Source organism: Leptosomus discolor, chromosome 5, assembly GCF_034619465.1.
Source record: "Leptosomus discolor isolate bLepDis1 chromosome 5, bLepDis1.hap2, whole genome shotgun sequence".
NCBI lineage: Eukaryota > Metazoa > Chordata > Aves > Leptosomiformes > Leptosomidae > Leptosomus > Leptosomus discolor.
In genome coordinates, this window is record NC_141395.1 from 23,198,405 (window position 1) to 23,217,865 (window position 19,461).

The window sequence follows — 19,461 nt, forward strand, 5'->3', positions numbered from 1 at the left end:
GAAAGATTTTCAGACCTCTTTAAACCTATCACTATGTGTGTGGTTTGGCAGCTGGTATGGCCTACAAGCTGTATTTTGTTTGCAGGGTAAAGGCTTGTCTGTAGACCTCCTGGAGTGCTGGTAATTGCACGGGCTTGCCATTGGGGAAAGACATGATTGGGAGCAGTCAGGCAGAAAAATGTTGTGCCATCCCATTGCCACCTCATAGCAGAGAGACAATCCTAGCAGTACCATCTGGTTGTTGCTATCTAGTCAGCTGGCCTGGCTGCTGGGACCATGGCTTGGCAGCTGGTTCCCATCCCTTGACCGCCCTTTTTTTTTTTTTTTTTCCTTCCCCACTGCTCCCACCTCCTTTCTTTTTGTGTGTGTGCATGTGAATTTTATTTTATTGTATTTTACTTTTTTGGTGGTGTTGTTAGATAACTTTGAACATGGGTCAGGGAGATGGCCGCAACAAACAAGCCTAGTCCCTGTTGAACACTGTCTCATTACTTGTGATGAGGCATGCAGCAGAGCAGACTCCTGCTGCCATTCGCTTATAAACAGATGACATAGCTGTTTAACCAATAAAAATAGTCTTTTCAGAAGCTTATTCTAGAAAGTGGAGGAAGAAAAGCCAGGAAATGTGTATTCCACAACACTAAGTAATTTAAAGTTATTTTCTGGTTTACAGTATTCAAAGAATAAAATGTAGAAATGCAGAAAGTGCTATACACCTTGTCAGTATTCCTGAACATTAACATTTAATGTTGTTCATTGCAATTAGGGAAAACACATTTTGCTGTAAAGTTCTCATTGCCAAACATGATACAGATAATGAGACTTGCGTTTAGAATGACAGAAAAAATGTAATCTTCCTGCTATTATCTTCGGCAAAATTTGCCTCTCAGAATAGCAACCTGAAAGCTAATGTAAGCCATCTTCATGCCATGTAAAGACCCATTAGACTCTGATGGTTTCAGATCACAAGTAAGCAGCCGCTCTGTAGACTGTTTTAGACATTTGATTTCTCTTTATTCTGCAGCATTAATGTGTCAGCGTGTTACACAGAACATGCATCCACCACATGGTTTTGTGTGGAATCATAAATGCTTGTAAGAGATTTCCACTTTGGATTCTTTACAATTTCTTAGGTGTCTTGTTTCAGTTTATACAACTACATAATTCAGTGCAACTAAAATCCGGGTGGAGACAGCGTTCCAATGATCTTTTGGTTTGAGCTAATGTTATCCTGCGGACTGCATTTTACAAAGATAACCGTTTTAAGCTAAATGATACCATTTTACATCAGCTTATTTGAGATTCATATGGAATGTTACTGTTCCTCTTTAAAAACATTGACAGTCTCACCCTAATGTTTCTCCTTAGATGAGGAAGATGAAGATGATGTGGTTACACCAAAACCACTAGTTGAACCTGAGGAAGAAAAAACATTAAAAAAAGAGGAGGAGGAAGAAGGTACAGTTCACCTCAAGACGTTCTGAGTGTGCTATAAAGAAAGGCATCAGTAAATTTTTAACTTTTCTTTCCATGAAGTTGAAACTGATTTGATTTACACTTTAACAATCAGCTAGCAAAATATAAAATTTATTTTAAAATCTGTGGATGTTAGGAAACAAATTTTTCAGCATTGTGATAAATACTGTTTTTCTTTCTTGGAAAGAACTGGTGAAAGTGTGCAGTATAATTCTTTTCCAGCTGCCCCTCATGAACTTACAGAAGAGGAAAAACAACAAATTTTGCATTCTGAGGAATTTTTAAGTTTCTTTGACCACTCCACAAGGATTGTCGAAAGAGCCCTTTCTGAGCAAATCAACATTTTCTTTGACTACAGTGGAAGAGACTTAGAAGACAAAGAAGGGTAACTTGAATGTTGAATACTTTACTGTGAATGTGCATTATTTGTAATTGAGAAAGTGATCTAAGATTAATATCTGCTAATTACCTTTATAGAGAGATTCAAGCAGGAGCAAAACTGTCCTTAAATAGGCAGTTTTTTGATGAACGTTGGTCAAAGCATCGTGTTGTCAGTTGTTTGGACTGGTCATCTCAGGTAAAAAAAACAACACTTACATTAAGAAATTATCTTTTGACAGTTCTTCTAGTTCTATGCGCTTGACTCTTCTTTAAGTACGGTTGATACAGGCAGTATTTCTAAATGTGTTCTTACGTGCTCAGTAGTTTGCAAAAAGTAACCAGACCTGTTAATCTTTTGTGAAAAGTAGCAAAAGGTTTGTATTACGAACAAAGTCTGGTGTATTTGTTTCTGGTTTATGGACTACTTTGTAGAGATAACGGTTAGCTTCACTAGAAGAAGCTTACTTAAAAGTACATTTAAAAGCAAGTTATGATGAAAGACAAAACCAGACTCTAATGTGTATGTTAATGCTGTTGTATGAGCTAAATTTGAAACAATTACAGTTTTAACTGACAGTTTCTCATTTATACATAATGTAAGGTGGCTTTTGGTTTTGTTCAACCCTATTTTGGTGAAAGAAAACAAAGATTCTAGGATTGCCTGGACCATTAGTTAGTCATCTTGTTTACTTTGAGTCTTTTTCACTTACTGTGCAGTACCCAGAATTACTTGTAGCGTCGTACAACAACAATGAGGATGCACCTCACGAGCCTGATGGGGTAGCCCTTGTATGGAATATGAAGTACAAGAAAACTACACCAGAGTATGTCTTTCACTGCCAGGTATGATTCAGTCTCTGGAGGCTAAAGGTTTTGTGTTGATGAACTTGGACAAGTACCTTCCTTATGCTTGTCAGCATAATGATTTCATTGGGCTGGCATTCACTTTAACCACATGTATTTGCAAACAGATGTTGATAGCTAGAGATTTCCAGTTTAGAAACATTATTCTGTTTCGGAATTTCTGACATCATTAGGAATTCAGTCTTATTTGAGAAGTCATTTTCTTATTTTAATTTATTTAAAAAACAAAAAACCTTCTTGTGTACTGGTTGAACCACAGAGGTTTGTATGTAAGAGGATTGAGTGGGGTCGTATACTGCTAGAGCTTAGTTTATTGAGTAAAATGAAGATGGCCTGAGGAGATAGAGCAAGGATGAAAACTAGAAACACATGCACCAAGAAAAAGGCAAATGGAGGTTTTCTAGTAGTTTTCTTAAAAATAAAAGCATGTAAATCTCTTCCATTATGTGAAGCCTGGGATAGCCACTTTATTTTCAAAATGCCATAATTCTGAAAAATTACGTAGTTGAATCAAAATCTAATCTTGTGTTGTCAGATTACTGTCAAAGCCCAGATTGCAAAAGTAACTTTATCGTATCAAAACAGATTTGTACATTCTCTAAGAAAATGACCACAGAATGTGGCAAAACATTATTAAAATCTTGTGTGTTACTGAGCCTTCACTTGCTAACAAACTATGCTAGGAGGAATAAAAATGCACGTATATGAAAGAAGAGAGGACGAGAACATTTTCTGAATACAAATTAAAACTAAAAGACTGTTGGGAGTTCAGAAAGGGTTTGTGAATCCTTAAGTAATTGGACAGTGAAATAGTGTATCGACTAAATCTAGGCAAAGAACTTACTCTGGTATTCGGTCCCATTTTCTTTAGTTTTAGACATAGCATCACTGAATGATAGGGGTTTTGTGTATTTTGTTGTTTGGTTTTTTTTCTTTTCAGTCAGCAGTGATGTCAGCTACATTTGCAAAATTTCATCCCAATCTGGTGGTTGGTGGCACGTACTCAGGCCAAATAGTGCTATGGGATAATCGCAGCAATAAGAGAACCCCAGTGCAGAGAACTCCACTTTCAGCTGCTGCTCACACGGTAGGGGTTGAAATATCTTCAAGGACTGTTCCCTGTTGAGATGTATTTAACTTCTAAGAAACTCTGTCCAGTGCACTTGATTGATAATGCGTAAATGTTTATGTCCATATTTTGCCAATGCTATCACTGAAGAACTGGTCTATTTATAAAAATCAAAGTGTCAGAAAAACAAGTGCCAGTTTTATAGGGGAGTATTCTTTGTACCATACTGTGATCAATCTTTCATGTTTTGTTAAATGGTGAAGTTGTATATTTTACTGTATATTAATTATACCAGAATTGATTGTTACCTGGAAATTCTTTTTCCTGATAGTATTTTACATTTCTTAGCACCCAGTGTACTGTGTAAATGTTGTTGGGACCCAGAATGCTCATAACTTGATTAGTATCTCAACCGATGGGAAAATATGCTCTTGGAGTCTGGACATGCTTTCCCAACCACAGGTAAGATAACTTTGGATATATATAGTATCTATTCCAGATCAGTATTTTGTAAAAACTTAATGAATCTAAAAAGCATTAATAAACAATTTCCCAACACACAGAATTGCACTTAAGGTAGCTTGATAAAGTATTTGATAAAATATTTCCCCACCTGTGGGATCAAATACTGTCTGTTGATCCTTTTGTATATTTTGGTTGTACCTGTGTTAGTGGTGAACACAATTTTAACAAGAAATAACTTTCTTATTCCTGCAGTTTCTGTACAATAAAAAAAGTGCCTCCTATTGAGAAATCTAAATGGCTTTGTAGATATGAATATTTCAGGTTTTTAAGTTGCTGATATTTTCACTACAGGATAGCATGGAGCTGGTTCACAAACAGTCCAAGGCTGTGGCTGTTACCTGCATGTCCTTCCCTATTGGAGATGTCAACAACTTTGTTGTTGGCAGTGAAGAAGGCTCAGTGTACACTGCATGCCGTCATGGCAGGTGAGTGCAAACTTTAATTACTCAAAGGAAATAAAAATAGTGAAAGGATGAGTCCCTGCATGCTTTACACTCCTAAAATTATTTATAGTGCGTATTTACTCCGTTGTCTTGAAGGAGTTCAAAACAGCTGTATAGGAATTCTAGTGCGCACTTTTTCCCAAGTAAGAGCTTTGTTAAAAACAGAAGAAGTTGGAATATTGAGTTGTCGCTGTGCTGCCTTCAGTGACTAGGGGTTGTTTGTGTTGATGAGGGCAGCGTAGGTCACTGCAGTTTTATTCATTTGAATTGTAGCAGAACATTCCAAACTTCGTATCGGTTCTGTAGATAATTGTACAGTAACATCACGCACAAATCTTAAATTGGCTAGCTTTTCTCCTGCTGTTCAATCTATTTTGAAATTGTCCAACTGTATCTTATCAATTGCTTTCTTAAATATAATTGAGTGTCCAGGTTTCATCTCAAATACATCACTCTTGCTGCACAGCTTTTTGGTTCCAAAATACCCCAAATTGTATCACTTTCGTGTAACATCCTTCCCATCTGTTTCTCTCCTTTTTCATCGCTTCTGGTAGGAGGCTATTAGGGATATATTGTTACTGGTTTATGTCTGAACCCTGTGTCTGTAAAGTACATGGAACTTAAGTCAGTGGGAGTTTTCTGCTTATTCCTGAGGTCAGAATTTTTGTTCTTTGTATGAATGGAAGTTCTAGCTGTTACTTGGAGAACAATGTAGTTAAATGTGTGGACTGGTACCTGCTGAATGAGACTCTTCTCCCTGTGGTATATTTTGGCACTTAAGGTTAGCAGAAAAAAGGTGTTGAAGTTAAGGTCCATATTCAAGCCTGGTCTTCTGTGATCCTGTTGTGATGAAGCCTTTTGCAGTGGGATAACATCCGTACAAAGCAGCAAAATCTTCTTGTGGCTGTATTTAAATTGCATTTCAGTGCTATCTATCTGCAGATGTATGGTTTCCAGGTAAATTAACTTTGGTTATATATTCTAAAACAGCAAAGCTGGAATCAGTGAGATGTTTGAAGGACACCAGGGACCAATCACAGGTATCAACTGCCATGCAGCAGTTGGACCTGTAGACTTCTCACATCTTTTTGTCACCTCTTCTTTTGACTGGACAGTAAAGCTTTGGACAACTAAGGTAACTTAAATAGATAGTTCAGTGGTTTTCTTCATAGTCCTTGACACAAGGTGGTGCTATAATGTAAGCTACTTAAGAAACCTCAGTAAATTGAAGTAAAATCTTGTAAAGCTCTGTAGGTTCCTAGCAGCAGTCCTGCAAGGAGGAGACAGCTGATGAACAAAACTATAGTTAACAACATAAAGCTTTGCTTTCAGATTGTACATCATTTGTATATTTCTGATCCATTCTATTCATTTTTTTGCCCTTTGTTATCAACAATTATTACAATGTAATCAAATGCAAATCATGTTGTAAAATCAGTTACTTTGTGTTATGCATAAGGCAAATGTTTTGCTACAATTTTGTGGAGGACTAAGGGACAGCAGCAAAACTGATGTCAGTTGAACTCCATGAGGCTTGCAATTGAAATATCTGTCGTTCTCATTGCCAGAATTACCTCTTTCTCTGTTAGCCTGATGCCCTGAGGAATGCAAAGCAGAGGAAATAGAGTTAGAATCTCCCAGTAATAGTCTGAAGTGCTGTCACTGAATTATCATTGGCTTGATTGACAAGATCGTTAATGCATTAAATTTACAGTCTCTTACAGTATTGGCTTGCTACTGACTGTTTTATAGTAGCAGCCAGCAAAAAGGCTGCATGCTTTGCAAAACATACCTTTAATAATAGCATTAATTTTTGGCTGCTTTTTGCAGAGGCACTCTTTAGAGTGAGTCAAAATGTGAATTGCTTTTTAGTTACTGCTGATAGTGGTGTTGAGAAGCTCTGTGTGTTGCTTTACCTCTTAGCTGGATAATTTTGAAGTGCAGAGTATGGGTACTGCATTGTTATGTTTGCTTTTTTCAGAATAACAAACCTCTCTACTCCTTTGAAGACAACTCGGATTATGTTTATGATGTGATGTGGTCTCCAACTCATCCTGCCTTGTTTGCCTGTGTGGATGGGATGGGCAGGCTTGACCTGTGGAATCTCAACAATGATACTGAGGTGAGGCAGTCAGGTTAACAGTAAAATGTTGCTGGAAAAGTGTTTGTACATTTCAGGGAAAAAAATGTTAGGAGTTTACTGTAGCGTTTTGGTTTGGCCTTTTGTTGTTGTTAAATATTCTGTAGTTCTAGTAGTTTCTGCATAAACAGATATTATTCTTTGATTGTGGGGTTATAACTGAAATGACTCCTCAAAATTAATAACAACAGTAATTAAATTTTTTTACCTGTAGCAAGAGTGCAAAACATTTGTCAGTGTAACACTGATCCATGTTGTGAAAGTGATTATAGACCTCCTGCAATATGGCCTTGGCAGCCTGTAGCTTAACAGTGTGAACAAACCCGATACCCACACACCACTGTTGTTCTTATTGCCATGGTAATACTGCAGTGAAATTGTAATTTGTTTCTAAACATAGAGAATTGAATGTTTGTGTTTTCTGGTGTGAGTTTTAAACTTAATTATAGTATAAATCTTTTCTGAGCCTTAAACTTCTTGGAGGTAGATGGGAGGAAGAACATGACAGATATGCAGTACCTAAAATTTTCCTTCTTCAAACTGCATATAGGAGAGCGAGTAGTTCTGTAGCACCATATGCCAGCCTGTGGCTTCAAATTTGAATTCCTGGTTCTAGCCTTTGGACAGGATTTGACCTGCCAAAGCAGCTGATTTCATCCCTGCCCTCTGTCGTAATCTTTCTTGATCCCAGGGCTCCTCCTTGCTGTCTGACTGAATGCATATCTATGCCTTCTGTCTGACAAGAGTGCAGATGTGCTTTTTGGTAGAGGATGTTTGTACTTTGGCCAAGGGACGGGAGATGTGTTGTTTTGGTCATGTCACTGGTGATAGCTTAAGGCCACTGGGAGTCTGAGATCTACATACTCTGCATCAGTTGAAACGTTGGTCTCTTCTTTTGATGCAGCACTGAGGGACTAGGTGTGTTCTGTAATCTGTGGCTTATGGAATCCTTATGCATTTTTAGCAATGCGTTTTAAATGGATACAGGTGCCAACTGCAAGCATTACTGTGGAGGGCAACCCTGCTCTGAACCGTGTGAGATGGACACATTCTGGGAGAGAGATTGCTGTAGGTGATTCAGAGGGACAAATAGTTATATATGACGTGGGAGAGGTACGTATACCATGTATTGTGCAAAGTACATTACAAAACACTCAAGTTTCTTTGACTTTTACTCTTATTTAGCAACTTGCTTTTAATTTTTTTCCCCTGTGATTAAAGGAATAAGGTTTAACTTTTATTTTCAAGTGAATGTTTCCTTTTTGTGTCTATTTCAGGTATTCTAGCATAACTTCTTAGCATGCTATCTGGCAGCCAGTCAAAAAGTAAGAACGTTTTTGTAAGGCTGGTGAAATAAGATTAAAGAATCAGTGGGTTTGTTTGTAGAGATTTTTATCTTTTGTAACATGTGAATTCTGACCATGGCAGGAGAAGTACTGAACAAACAATTTTGCAGTTAAAGCAGTCTTGACTTTGTTCCTGCAGGGAAGCTGTTGCTATTGCAAGTATGTGTACTGCAGTAGTAGCTAAGTGATTGGATGAGAATATGGCAATAGTATTCCTCTTTGGAGGCAGTCTTTCAGATGGAGATACAGCATGCAAGCTTTTAATAGTATCATTACACACTTAAATACAGGATTCTCAAATTCTGTTTCTTTTATTAGTTAGAGCTTTTGTTATTTAGACTATTTTAAAAGTTGCACTAAAAGGTAAGCTTTTCTATTGGAACCTCTTCTGAACATTACTTGAGCACTGTGCTGTTCAAAATGTGCTCAGTTTTTATTTATCAGTAGGTTTAAATAACGTTCTTTTTGTTAACAGCAAATTGCCGTTCCTCGCAGTGATGAGTGGACTCGATTTGGTCGAACGCTGGCGGAAATAAATGCTAACAGAGCTGATGCAGAAGAGGAAGCTGCAACCCGTATTCCAGCGTAGATCTTTAAAAATAGGCAGCAGTGGTAGACTTGTGAATGATTTGATGCAAATCTTAAAAGTGTAAGCATGTGTCAGTTCAAATAGCAGCTTAAGGCAGGAATATATGGATTCAACTATGGACTTTGAAAATGTATTGAGATCACTGAAAATCAGATCTTGCATTGTCACTTTTTATATATAAACTACAAGCACATTCTTAGATTTGTGTAACTTTTAATACAGTTAACTGACTTTGCAAGGAGCTTCTTTTGCTGAAACACTAACCTGGTGTAAATTTGCTATTGGGCTTCTGAAATTTCCGCTTTGTAACAGTATCGATTTCTGAAAAGTAAAAGTTCTGTTTCTAAACTAAACTTTCTATATTACACAGACTAACCTTAATTAGGTAGTACATCTCTGAAGCATTCTTTGATTTGAACTCTTCAAATTACTCATGGATATGCATGCATATGTTCCAAGTAAGTTTCATTGTTTATGTATTTAGATAAGCCTCAGACTCTGGTAGTAGGTAATATATGTGAATAAAAATTTGTCTGTAGTTACAAACTTATTTGATAATTGGACCTGAATTAATGAAATACGTATTTAATACCAAGGTTTTTTGTTTGCATTGGTGCATTAAAAGGTGAGACTGATTCATAAATAAAATACTATATGAGCACTTGTCAGCTGCCCTGACCCCTAATCTGTGTCCCTTCAGTAGTTTGAGAGTGGAGACTTCCTGGGAGCTGCTGCTTTTGTTTTACTACACACATCACAGAGTCGTTTTCTACCCCCATCCTCCACTTCCTACTATAGCAATCAGCCAAAAGGAAAAAGGCTACTGTTGTCAAATTTTTCTTTTCCAAAGGATAAGAAACTAGTTTTTGACTTAATTTCTATAGCATGATGATTTGCATTCTGTTAACTACAGACTTGCTAGTACTTTTCCATATTAAGTTGAAGAAAGATGTTTTCATTGCTTTTTAACATTTTCATTGAAACAAAACCTCTCAATGGCTTGAAACAGAACGGTTGGAATTTCTGTTAAAAGTTAATTTTTTTTTGAATACTCTTTCTTAGGCCATTATAAAGTTTCCCATCAGGACTGGTTTTGGGTTGCAGGGGATTCTGTTGTTTGATTTTGTTGTGTTTTTTCAGTAAATATTCTGACTGGTACTAAGTAGGCACTAAACCATTGCTGATGCCTTTACCTTAGGAGGACTCTAGGTTTTTCTGCTATTCTTAATCTGCTACAAGCTTATCATTTTGCTGGAAGAGCTGTTTTGTATGGTTGGGACATAGGTTTATATTCTTTAATAATCAGCTTTATGTCTAGAAGTATTCTTGTTTCTTCCTTGTTTGTTTTGTGGTGGTTTGGTTTTTGTTGTGTTGGTTTTTTTTCTATTTCTCCTTGTCTCAGTTCTGTTAAGAGCAGCTCGTACAGACACAGGCAGCAGTAACAGTTCTAGCTTCAGGAGGTTCTCTTTTTCAGTGGGTTTGAAATGCGTTTAGGCTTCCATTGGTGTTGGCTTGTCAAAAGTCATCCCCCCCCTTTTCAATGCAAAGTCACAATGTTCAGTTTGATGCTTACCTTGTGTGTTTTCCTCAACCTTATGACAGCAGCTATCTGTTCAGTTGAGGAAGATGTGACCTATATAAAGAACAGGCAGATCACGTGGTGATTGTTAGCCTGTAGGCACAAGAGTTCTTAACAAGGGGAATGTTCTGTTGTCTTGCTGCTTTGGGGTTTGGGGTTTTTTTTTCATTTTTTACTGAGATTGTTACTTCTCATTTAATAATACATTTCCTTCAGACTTATTTTCAGAAATCCAGTAGATATAGCTTTCTTACAGTGGATTGTGGCATTTAAGCCATATGGCATTAGTTTTACATCATTTCAACCTTCTAATAAAATAATTTTCAACAAAACTATTCTATATTCATTCCTGCTTGTCATCCTCCCTCACAAAATAGTTGAGTAGAGGTTAAAAATGTTGTAAAACCCATACCTGCAACATTGGGAGACCAGCAGTGATGCTAGATACTGTAAAGCATCATCCTGGGAACCACACTGTCCAGTTTTGGAGCTGTAGGAAATACAGTGCTATCTTGCATTGCAAAGTCCCCTAAGGCCTTGATAAAGTCAGTCAACAAGCTGTGACTAAAAATCAAACACCAGTGGGACCTACAATTTTTGTATCTATTTAGAAAAGGGCAGAACAGAATACATAGATATGGGAGAGAGTTCCTGAGAAACCTGTCTCTAGAAAACTGCACAGAACAGGCAATTCATTAAACAGAAAAAAAAAAAAAGACAGGAAGCCTTCTCATGGGGTTATGTAGATGCCTGTTGCAGAATAGTGATCAAACTCCCAGGTTCAATGTATTGTAACCTCTAGCTCACTAAATATTATTCAACACTGAAAGATGTTGCATCTTGCTTAGAGGCTAGAACTAAAGGAGGGATTGTCCGTGTTTGTAGTGTTCAGTTGTTAGGAAGCCATTTCTTCATAAGCTGACTAAAACTGATTTGGCCTCCTGTCACCTGAGCAAGAAAACAATAGAACCTCAAATCAGTTTATACTGCTGGGTCACAATGTACTCCAGGCTGTCTCTCCCTGAAAGAAACATGTAAAACTAAAGATGGGAGGTTGTCATACTTCAGTAAGCAAGGCTGGAAACCCACCCCTCCCTTCTCTGGCTGCACAGGTAGTATTAACTAACTAACTAACTACTTCTCCTCTAGGACTGTAGAAATCTAGAGTGCCCTATTTCCTCTGACATTTTTGCGTTTAAAAATTACACCAGATAAACTTTTGGCAGATATCTGTTAAGCCAGAAAAAGTTAAAGCTTTTCCTTTCTTCTCTCCTTTTACTTGGCATTCCCCTCAATTGAAAGTCTAAACAATCAGTTTTGCATATAAAAAGTAATCTTTTTTTTCCCCCTCCAGAATTATCTGATCTTTCAGTAGTAAAACAATCTAGAAATAAAGAGAACACCTTCACTTTTTTTTTTTATAAAGTTTTCGATTCTGGAAAAAACACTCATGAGTAATAAATTCTGTAAAAATTGTTCAGTCTGCTAATAACTGGCAAATATGTCAGTGTTTTAAATATGCTACCATAGAGGCAAGATCTAGCACACATTTAGAATTACCATGTATTTTGAGGGAATTCTTTGTTACAAAGTTCTGCTGCAAAAGAAAATATTGCACGTGCCCATCTAATTACTGTGTTCTCCTACAGGCCAGCACATTGCATTTTAAAACCTTTACTAGCAGTGAAATGCATTCCTTCAGAGGCTACGTCCTGTACTGTACATTCACTAAATGAGTACATCTAATCTTTAAACTTCAATCTGTGGAGGAAAAAAAACCAAAATAAATCACACTGGACAACTTTTCTGTAAACACAAAGTGAACAGACTTAAGTATTTTTAAATATTTTATTGTCACGATTGTTAACAAAACACCTTCAAAACATTCTGTACATTTCAAACTTTTGAACTGCACTACCCATTATATAAATGTATGTGTATAGATGCCATGATGTCTCTGTACAAAGATGTACAATATGTACAGTAACATTAAATGCAAGCTGTGCAAGGCAAAGTCTAGGCTACAGATTCGTGCCACTGATTAAAACAAGGCATAGAACCACAGCTTAAATCAGTTCCTTGTGTGCAAATAAACAAATAAATGCAGGTGTATATTAATATTAGAAAGGAGTAATTAGATCTGCAAGCTCAGTTCAGCTAGAACAACATGCAGCTGACTGGAAAAAATACAGTACTACTCTTGTGAACTTCTTCCACTGCATCACTTTCTTAGGTTGAAACCTCTTTTCAGGATTCAGCTGCTAGTTTTTGGTTGAGCTGAGGTGATGCCAGGAGAGAGAAACTTTGGAAGATATAAACCAAATTTATTTTCTATACCAGCAAATGTAGCTGTAGCAAGTCTGTATCCACCTATGTGCTCAGGGTTAACAGGAGGAAGATCTGAAATTCGAGTTTTTGGGGGAGGTTCTGATCCAGAGGGTTTGCTGTTTGAAGAAAGAAGAAAAAAAAAATCTTTCCTTTATTTGAAGTGTTTTCTTAAGCCTGAATAACTTTACAAAATCTAGACTAAATACTTAAGGCTTTTATCTGAGTATGGAAGACTGTTAAAGCTGCCCTTTAATTAATTCACTTCTATGGTCAAGTAGAGTTCAGACCACTACTTAATGAGAAATCAAGACCAAAACTGAAGTTACATTTTGATTGATAGCTTTGTAAATTGTTTTCACTTCCACTGACATGGAGAAAATGGACAAAACACCTTACTACAATGGAAATACAAGTTTTATGTAGTGTATTTAAATAAATTTGAAATGGCTCCTTATGTCCTTATCTGTGTAGAAATAGCATGCAAGCTTCTCTCACTTACATAAGGATCGGGGGAGTTTTTGCATACTGCAATTTTAAGTACAGGTGCTCAAAGTCACCAAGTTTAAGAGATCCCGTGCATTAAAAAAAGTAAGATTTTTTTTTTAACTTGGCAGATTTTTTGCACAAGCTAAAAAAGCAAATATTTGACTTACAGGCCTCCAAAATCGACATAAAACCATCTCTGCAGAAGTTCGTAAGTGACCAGAGTAACACCAAACTGGGGTGAAGATCTGAACACACGAGCTGTTTAAAAATTACAAATCATAGTGTCAAACAAAGAAAATATTTTTCTCAGGGGAGAAGCTAAACATTTTTAACAAGATGTTATGTTTTTCAGGATTGGACCTTGCACATACTGATCTAATTTGAGTCCTTAACAAAAAAAGTGCTAATTTGCAGATTTGGGGTCAGCCTTCTCACCTCCAGCTCCCTTCCAAAACGCTGAAGGGCCTTCTTCCCTTAGAATCTTTCCAAAGCAGTCAAAAACTCCACTGTATGTCGTCTGACCAGCGCGAGCTGCCACTTGCAGTCTTGTCTTGATGACATCAGCAGGGGTTACCAAAGAAGCAGCAGGCACACCTTTTAGAAGAAAACCACATTTAATTTGCACAAAGAATCTTGTAAAAGATGAAACACTTCTAACTGAAAAACACAACAGCAAACTACAATATTTTTTGCGAGGATTAGACGTTACTAAAAGTGCAAGTTCTTACACTTGATGCTAAGAGAAACTTGTGCTTGGTATAATAGTTTTGAGTTTCTTCTAAATTTAAATGCTGTAACTGGTAGTAAAGAAAATAATAATAAGCTAGCAACAGCAATTCTCAACATCTAGTGGCCCGTTGTTAACAGTAGTTTCAAAAAGATGAGGCATTTTTAAATTTACACGTTATATCTAATAAGAATTATCTATTGACAAAACTTCATTGTGCAACCTTACTGTATTTGCTAATACTGTATAACATATTTTGCAGATGACATAGATGGTTGATCTGGGAACTTGAATCCTACACATCCATTTGTTAAAGGAGTGAATAAGAAAACTACTTCTTAAATCAACTCTTCTACAGAAACATGTCTATACTGCTGTTTGGACTGTTCTGTAGGAGAATAGATGCTGCTTACTTCAACAGGCAAGCCATAAAAAGACTGGGGGCAATGAAGGTGTTTTACAAGTCTGCTTAGTATCAACAGTGTGATATTAGCCAACAGTGATGGAAGACAAATCTCCAATTCCAAGGCACCACTCAGCTTTCTAGTCAAAGTTTTCAGAAATGCACTCCGCAGTATATAACTGTGGTATCTGAGATATTTCTGAATACTTCTGAATAATGTAAAAATTTCATTGTCTTAAAGAGAGGAACAATCTTCTGACTTGGAATTCTGAAATTGATTTTGACTTCTGTTGAACTTTTACAGTTGGTTAATATTGATTTAAAAATTTAACATGTCACTGATTTGCACAGGTGATCGTAAACTCTAAAGCGTCACTGACCAATTCAGGAGGTTTTAAAGGAAACCAGAAGCAGTGTAGTTAAGCCTACAAGCATACACTAATAGCAACCATATGCAGATTTTCCTCTACAGGCAGATATGTTCAGACTGTATTCTTCCCTGTTGCATGTGTGTAACAGGAATAGATCAAGCAATCAGGAATTTGAAATTTGCAATTCAGAAAGGCAGATCCCTGTACATGCTATAAAACAAGGCCTACAAGTTTAACACACATTTTTAATAGGGCTCATCGTGGAGTATGAGTGACCCAGAAACGCTAATCAAGCAAATGAAGAAGAGCTCTGAAGTTGCAATCTGAAAATAAACCCGTGAGTCTTTATATGAGCTAGAAGTTAAATGATAATACTTATCTCTGCTTCTATGAGTACAGTAAGCTAAACAATTTTCCATTTCTGGCAGCTCTGCATTACTTGAGAATAAACAAGGCTACAAATCTGTTACTAGTTTCCTAGCTGGTCTCTCCCTTCCATCTGGCATGAGGAACATACCAGCTGGCAAAGTGCAGGTACAGCCAAGCTCTGTATCAAGTCCAATACGGGAAACTGCTCTTTACGCACAGACGGCTCATGACTGATGTATGTATTGTGATTCCTTATGACCTTAAGTAACAAAAGGTCTGTTCAGCTCAACAATGTTTCTAAACTGCACAGATTCCAACACTGAATCATTCACAATTGAGTAAAACCAACTGTTTATCACAGCTGCATATTCTTTTGATACTAAATATTTTTGAGAAGCCTTAAAATACTTTAAATTTCAGAGTATGATACTTTAACTTCAGCTTCTTTACAAACCAGTGCCCTATTTTTAGCAATTACATTTGAACAAAGTTTCTTCTCAGTTATTCAGGAATCCAAAACTAGGTAAGTCATTTTCTTCTTAGCTCTTATGATCTCTCATTTTATGTTCATCAAAGATTCAAATTAGCCTTCAACTCTGAGAGCGCAGTAACAAGTAAAACCCCATTGAGACAGACAGATCAAATTTGACTACAAGCTGCTGAGCTGCATTACGCTGTTTATCCACATTATGCAAATGTAATTAGCTCTCATCAAAATTACATCGCCTCCCACTAAGGATAACAGTGATCAAATTTAGACTAAATCAGATACAATGGTACAGTACCCTTCCTTTATATGGGGCTATTGAATGAATATTAAATATTACTCATAAAAAGAAAAAAAAAATTACCTCTAGAAAACCTTCTGCAAAATTACCTGCAATGGCTCCAGCTGTAAGGAGATTAAGCCCTCCCACATGGCCATTTTCATCAGCAAGCATCAGTTTACTATGAGCATAAACAGGAAAGTAGATTGCAGAAAAGGGAATGTCTCTGAGGAAACATGCTTTGGCACCCTGTCACACAGAAAAGAGACAGAATGCAAATAAATTTTGTGAATAAGGTTAAAACTCATATCCAGCAAGCAGTCTGAGCCCAGGAAGTTCCTAGCTCTTTTGATCTACCAGGTAAATAACACAGAAAAATAAAATGTCTCAGGAAACAGAAGATGTAGGGTTGAACTTGAAAAAAAGAATGAAGCACATTTAAAGGAAGTTCTAGAATGAGGAAGATTCAAGGTTCATGTCTCATTTTGGTGTGCAATGCGTGACATCAATACTGACATCAGTACCTAGGACAAATACCTTTTACATATGACACATCCAAATGCGATGAAGACAGTGACAAAGGTCTGTCCTTATGTCTTGCTGACAACAACCCACAACCACAGAAGCAGCAAGACAAGTCCCCGCGTGCCATTTTTTCCACCAAGCTCAAAAGCATAACTAAAATATCAGTGAGAACTGTAAGTCCTCATACAGATCTCCATGGATCATCATCCGCTTGACTGAAGAAGCTGCACTAGAAGGTTAGCAAAAACAGGCAAACCACCGCAAAATGGGAGCCATTTAGTAAGGGGAAGATGTGCGGAGACAAAGGTAGTGGCCTATGACAATATTGCAAGGAGTAGCTCCTGGCCACAAACTGACCAAAGAATTCCTTAACAGAACTTTGCATGCTGTAAAAACAGCGCAATACTCGTAATAAAACATATCTAATAGTCGTCTTCTAGTACCTTTGTTCATCAGTCTGTTACCAACTAACTCCTTCTGTACTAAGCCTTTGTATGTCCAAAAATCTCATTTGCATACCCTGAAAGCACGCACATTACGAACCCACCGCTCCTTGCCTAAATACCCAACTGGTATACTCCAAGCCAGCAGCCTCCACACAATGGACCCACCTGAGGCCAGTCACCCAGTAGTTATTAACAGACAGCGCACATTACAAACCCTACGTGGCTTAAGCGGAGGACCTGATAAAAAGAAACTCATCACTTCAATTATTTTCATGCAGATACTTTATGCTCTAAAAGGAGTTCTTAAAACTTATTCACAATTCTAAAGAACAACAGAATTTTTAGTAAGCTCAATTGTTTCATTACTGCAAACAGAAACAGTAATTTTGTCCCATGTACCAAAACACCTGTGATCTTTAGGAAATGCAATGGTCGTGAATCTCATCTACTGAATTCAAAACAAAAGCTTCTGCTCTAGAAGTAAACTTGCACATTTTTATAGTATTATTGCAGGTGTATAGATAAAATCACATGAAACTATTTTTTTGTAAGTGCCCAGCTAATATAACTGCTGAATTTACGTATTACCCTTGCACTGGCAGAAGATAAGAGGAAGAAATACTCTTCGTTCTTTAAGAAAACTAATAGCTTCTGCTCCATTACATCTGATCTGTAATGACGGTAGTAAGTATACCTGCAGGGAAGGAATCTGTTGACTGGCATTCTGCTGAAGTACAGTACAGTATGGGTTTTTTTAGTGGAATTTGTTATTGATAAATCCCACCACTTAACATCTTAAAAATCTGAATCCTACTAAACTCCACTACCGTTTCACTGCCGTCAAGTTATTAAGACAAAGAGAATATCCTGCTGCAAAGATAACAATAGAGATAACATTCAAAATAAATATAAGAAAAACACACAGGGAAAGCTAAAGAAACTTTTCACAAAACCCCACCAAATGAAATGATCAGTGCCAGAAGCCAGCAGGTCTGTAATACAGGACTCCCTGTAGCTCGGCATAAAAGCCCAAAGGATAGAATGGGGGAGAATTTTTTTGTATCCCACTGCCATTAATATAGAAGTGAGTTTTCTTCAGTTTTCCACTGTGGGGCTGCCCTGCAGGAAGAGATTGGTTTTAAATTCAAAAGATGTCTTTGTTTTTAACAGTTTCAACAATGTAAAAGTTCAGCATAAAACTATGAAGCCCCTCAAATCAGAAATACATACCTTATAAAGACCAAGAAGGCCCAAATCTTTCATAACAGAGAGGGCACTGACTCTGGGTCCTGTAGTAATTTCTCCTGCTACCTGCAACCGAATCTTTACAATCTCCAGAGGATTAGTGAAGATGACCTGGGAAGCTCCTGCCTGCAAACCCAAAGAAAAAGAAAGTAAATTGCATTACTAGAGCATGTAGTGACAGGCTGACTTCTGCAAGGTGCTGAGTGCCTTCACTTCTCACTGCATTGGCTGATATTCTCATGTAAAAATATATGAGAGGTATTTAATAAAGCACCCGTCTGGAAGTTAAAAGCCCTGAATCAGAAATCATGGGTTTGCATGAAATAAATTTTTACATTTATATGTTTATAGCCCACAGAGGTGGACTAATTCAGATTGTCTCTGCTTTTCTCCTTGACATCCCTTTTTAGAAGTTGTAGCTGCATCTAAAAGTCTATCAGATATTACACAAAATACTAAACTAAAATAATCATTAGACTTGTGCTACTAGAGCATCGAACACATACAAAGACGACCTTATATTTATATAATAATAATCCATCACCAATGTGTAGACATGTTATTTGCATTTAGTGGTGATGCTGTTTAAAAGGTAAATTTGCATTTAATGGTATAATATTACATTATTAGAAAAGGTGTCTGGAGTTTCATTTAGCAGTCTTTAATTGTAAGTGGAAACAAAATATAAAATTTAAATAGGAAGAGTAACATTTCAAAATACGATACTCGACAGAAACGGGAGTCATCTTTGAGCTGAGCATGACAGATTTTACATGCAGGAAATACTCTGTTAGCAGTGCTGAAGGACCTCCTTGCAAACCTCCTAGCAATAGTGTGGGAGAGCTGCTTCAGATTCTGCACTTTAACCAAAGACTTTCAAAGAACTGTTTCAGATTTGAGAGAGATTCAGTCTGACAGTTCAGTTTCAGAAGCATGTAAACCTATTTGAAATGACATGTTTAGATTTCTCCCTGGTTTGCTGTAGGTACTACCATTCACTTCTAGAGAAGTGTGTGGTTCATAACAAAACAGCTAAATTTTACTAAGCTTTCTTTTTCCCCTCTCTTCCTAAGCCACCTTTTTTCATTTAAAAATTAAACCCACCTCCTTAAAATTTATGGCATATAACAACTTGAATACAGCCAACTTTAAAAAGCATTTCTTCCACAATCTAAAAACTCCTCTTGATCCTGAGCTATTCCTCCAACCCATCAAATTTTAGTGAAGGAAAAAGATGCACCATATCTGCAATTAAAGCTTTTTTCCACATCTAAATTGCCCGGGAAATAAACTCTCTTTGTGATGCCGGGGGGGGGGTGGGGGTGGGGTGTGGGGGTGTGTGTGTGTGAAGTAAAATCAACAGCACCTCCTGGGCAGCATGC

General features: G+C 37.1%; 2 protein-coding genes across 2 annotated transcripts in view; one reads left to right on the forward strand and one right to left on the reverse strand.

Annotated features, from left to right (window-relative positions):
* DYNC1I2 (dynein cytoplasmic 1 intermediate chain 2) overlaps positions 1-9,499 on the forward strand; it is a 28,810-nt gene extending 19,311 nt beyond the window's left edge. The window contains exons 7-17 of the mRNA XM_086465750.1: positions 1,369-1,458; positions 1,699-1,861; positions 1,954-2,053; positions 2,575-2,700; positions 3,662-3,808; positions 4,139-4,252; positions 4,607-4,740; positions 5,749-5,893; positions 6,740-6,880; positions 7,886-8,011; positions 8,720-9,499. Coding sequence (XP_086321876.1) covers positions 1,369-1,458; positions 1,699-1,861; positions 1,954-2,053; positions 2,575-2,700; positions 3,662-3,808; positions 4,139-4,252; positions 4,607-4,740; positions 5,749-5,893; positions 6,740-6,880; positions 7,886-8,011; positions 8,720-8,833 — 1,400 coding nt within the window. The 3' untranslated portion in view covers positions 8,834-9,499. The remainder of the gene's footprint in view (positions 1-1,368; positions 1,459-1,698; positions 1,862-1,953; positions 2,054-2,574; positions 2,701-3,661; positions 3,809-4,138; positions 4,253-4,606; positions 4,741-5,748; positions 5,894-6,739; positions 6,881-7,885; positions 8,012-8,719) is intronic.
* A 2,959-nt stretch (positions 9,500-12,458) lies between these two features.
* Positions 12,459-19,461, reverse strand: part of SLC25A12 (solute carrier family 25 member 12) — a 49,776-nt gene continuing 42,773 nt past the window's right edge. The window contains exons 14-18 of the mRNA XM_086465967.1: positions 18,065-18,205; positions 15,974-16,112; positions 13,662-13,820; positions 13,394-13,484; positions 12,459-12,856 (exon numbers count right to left, since the gene is read on the reverse strand). Coding sequence (XP_086322093.1) covers positions 12,667-12,856; positions 13,394-13,484; positions 13,662-13,820; positions 15,974-16,112; positions 18,065-18,205 — 720 coding nt within the window. The 3' untranslated portion in view covers positions 12,459-12,666. The remainder of the gene's footprint in view (positions 12,857-13,393; positions 13,485-13,661; positions 13,821-15,973; positions 16,113-18,064; positions 18,206-19,461) is intronic.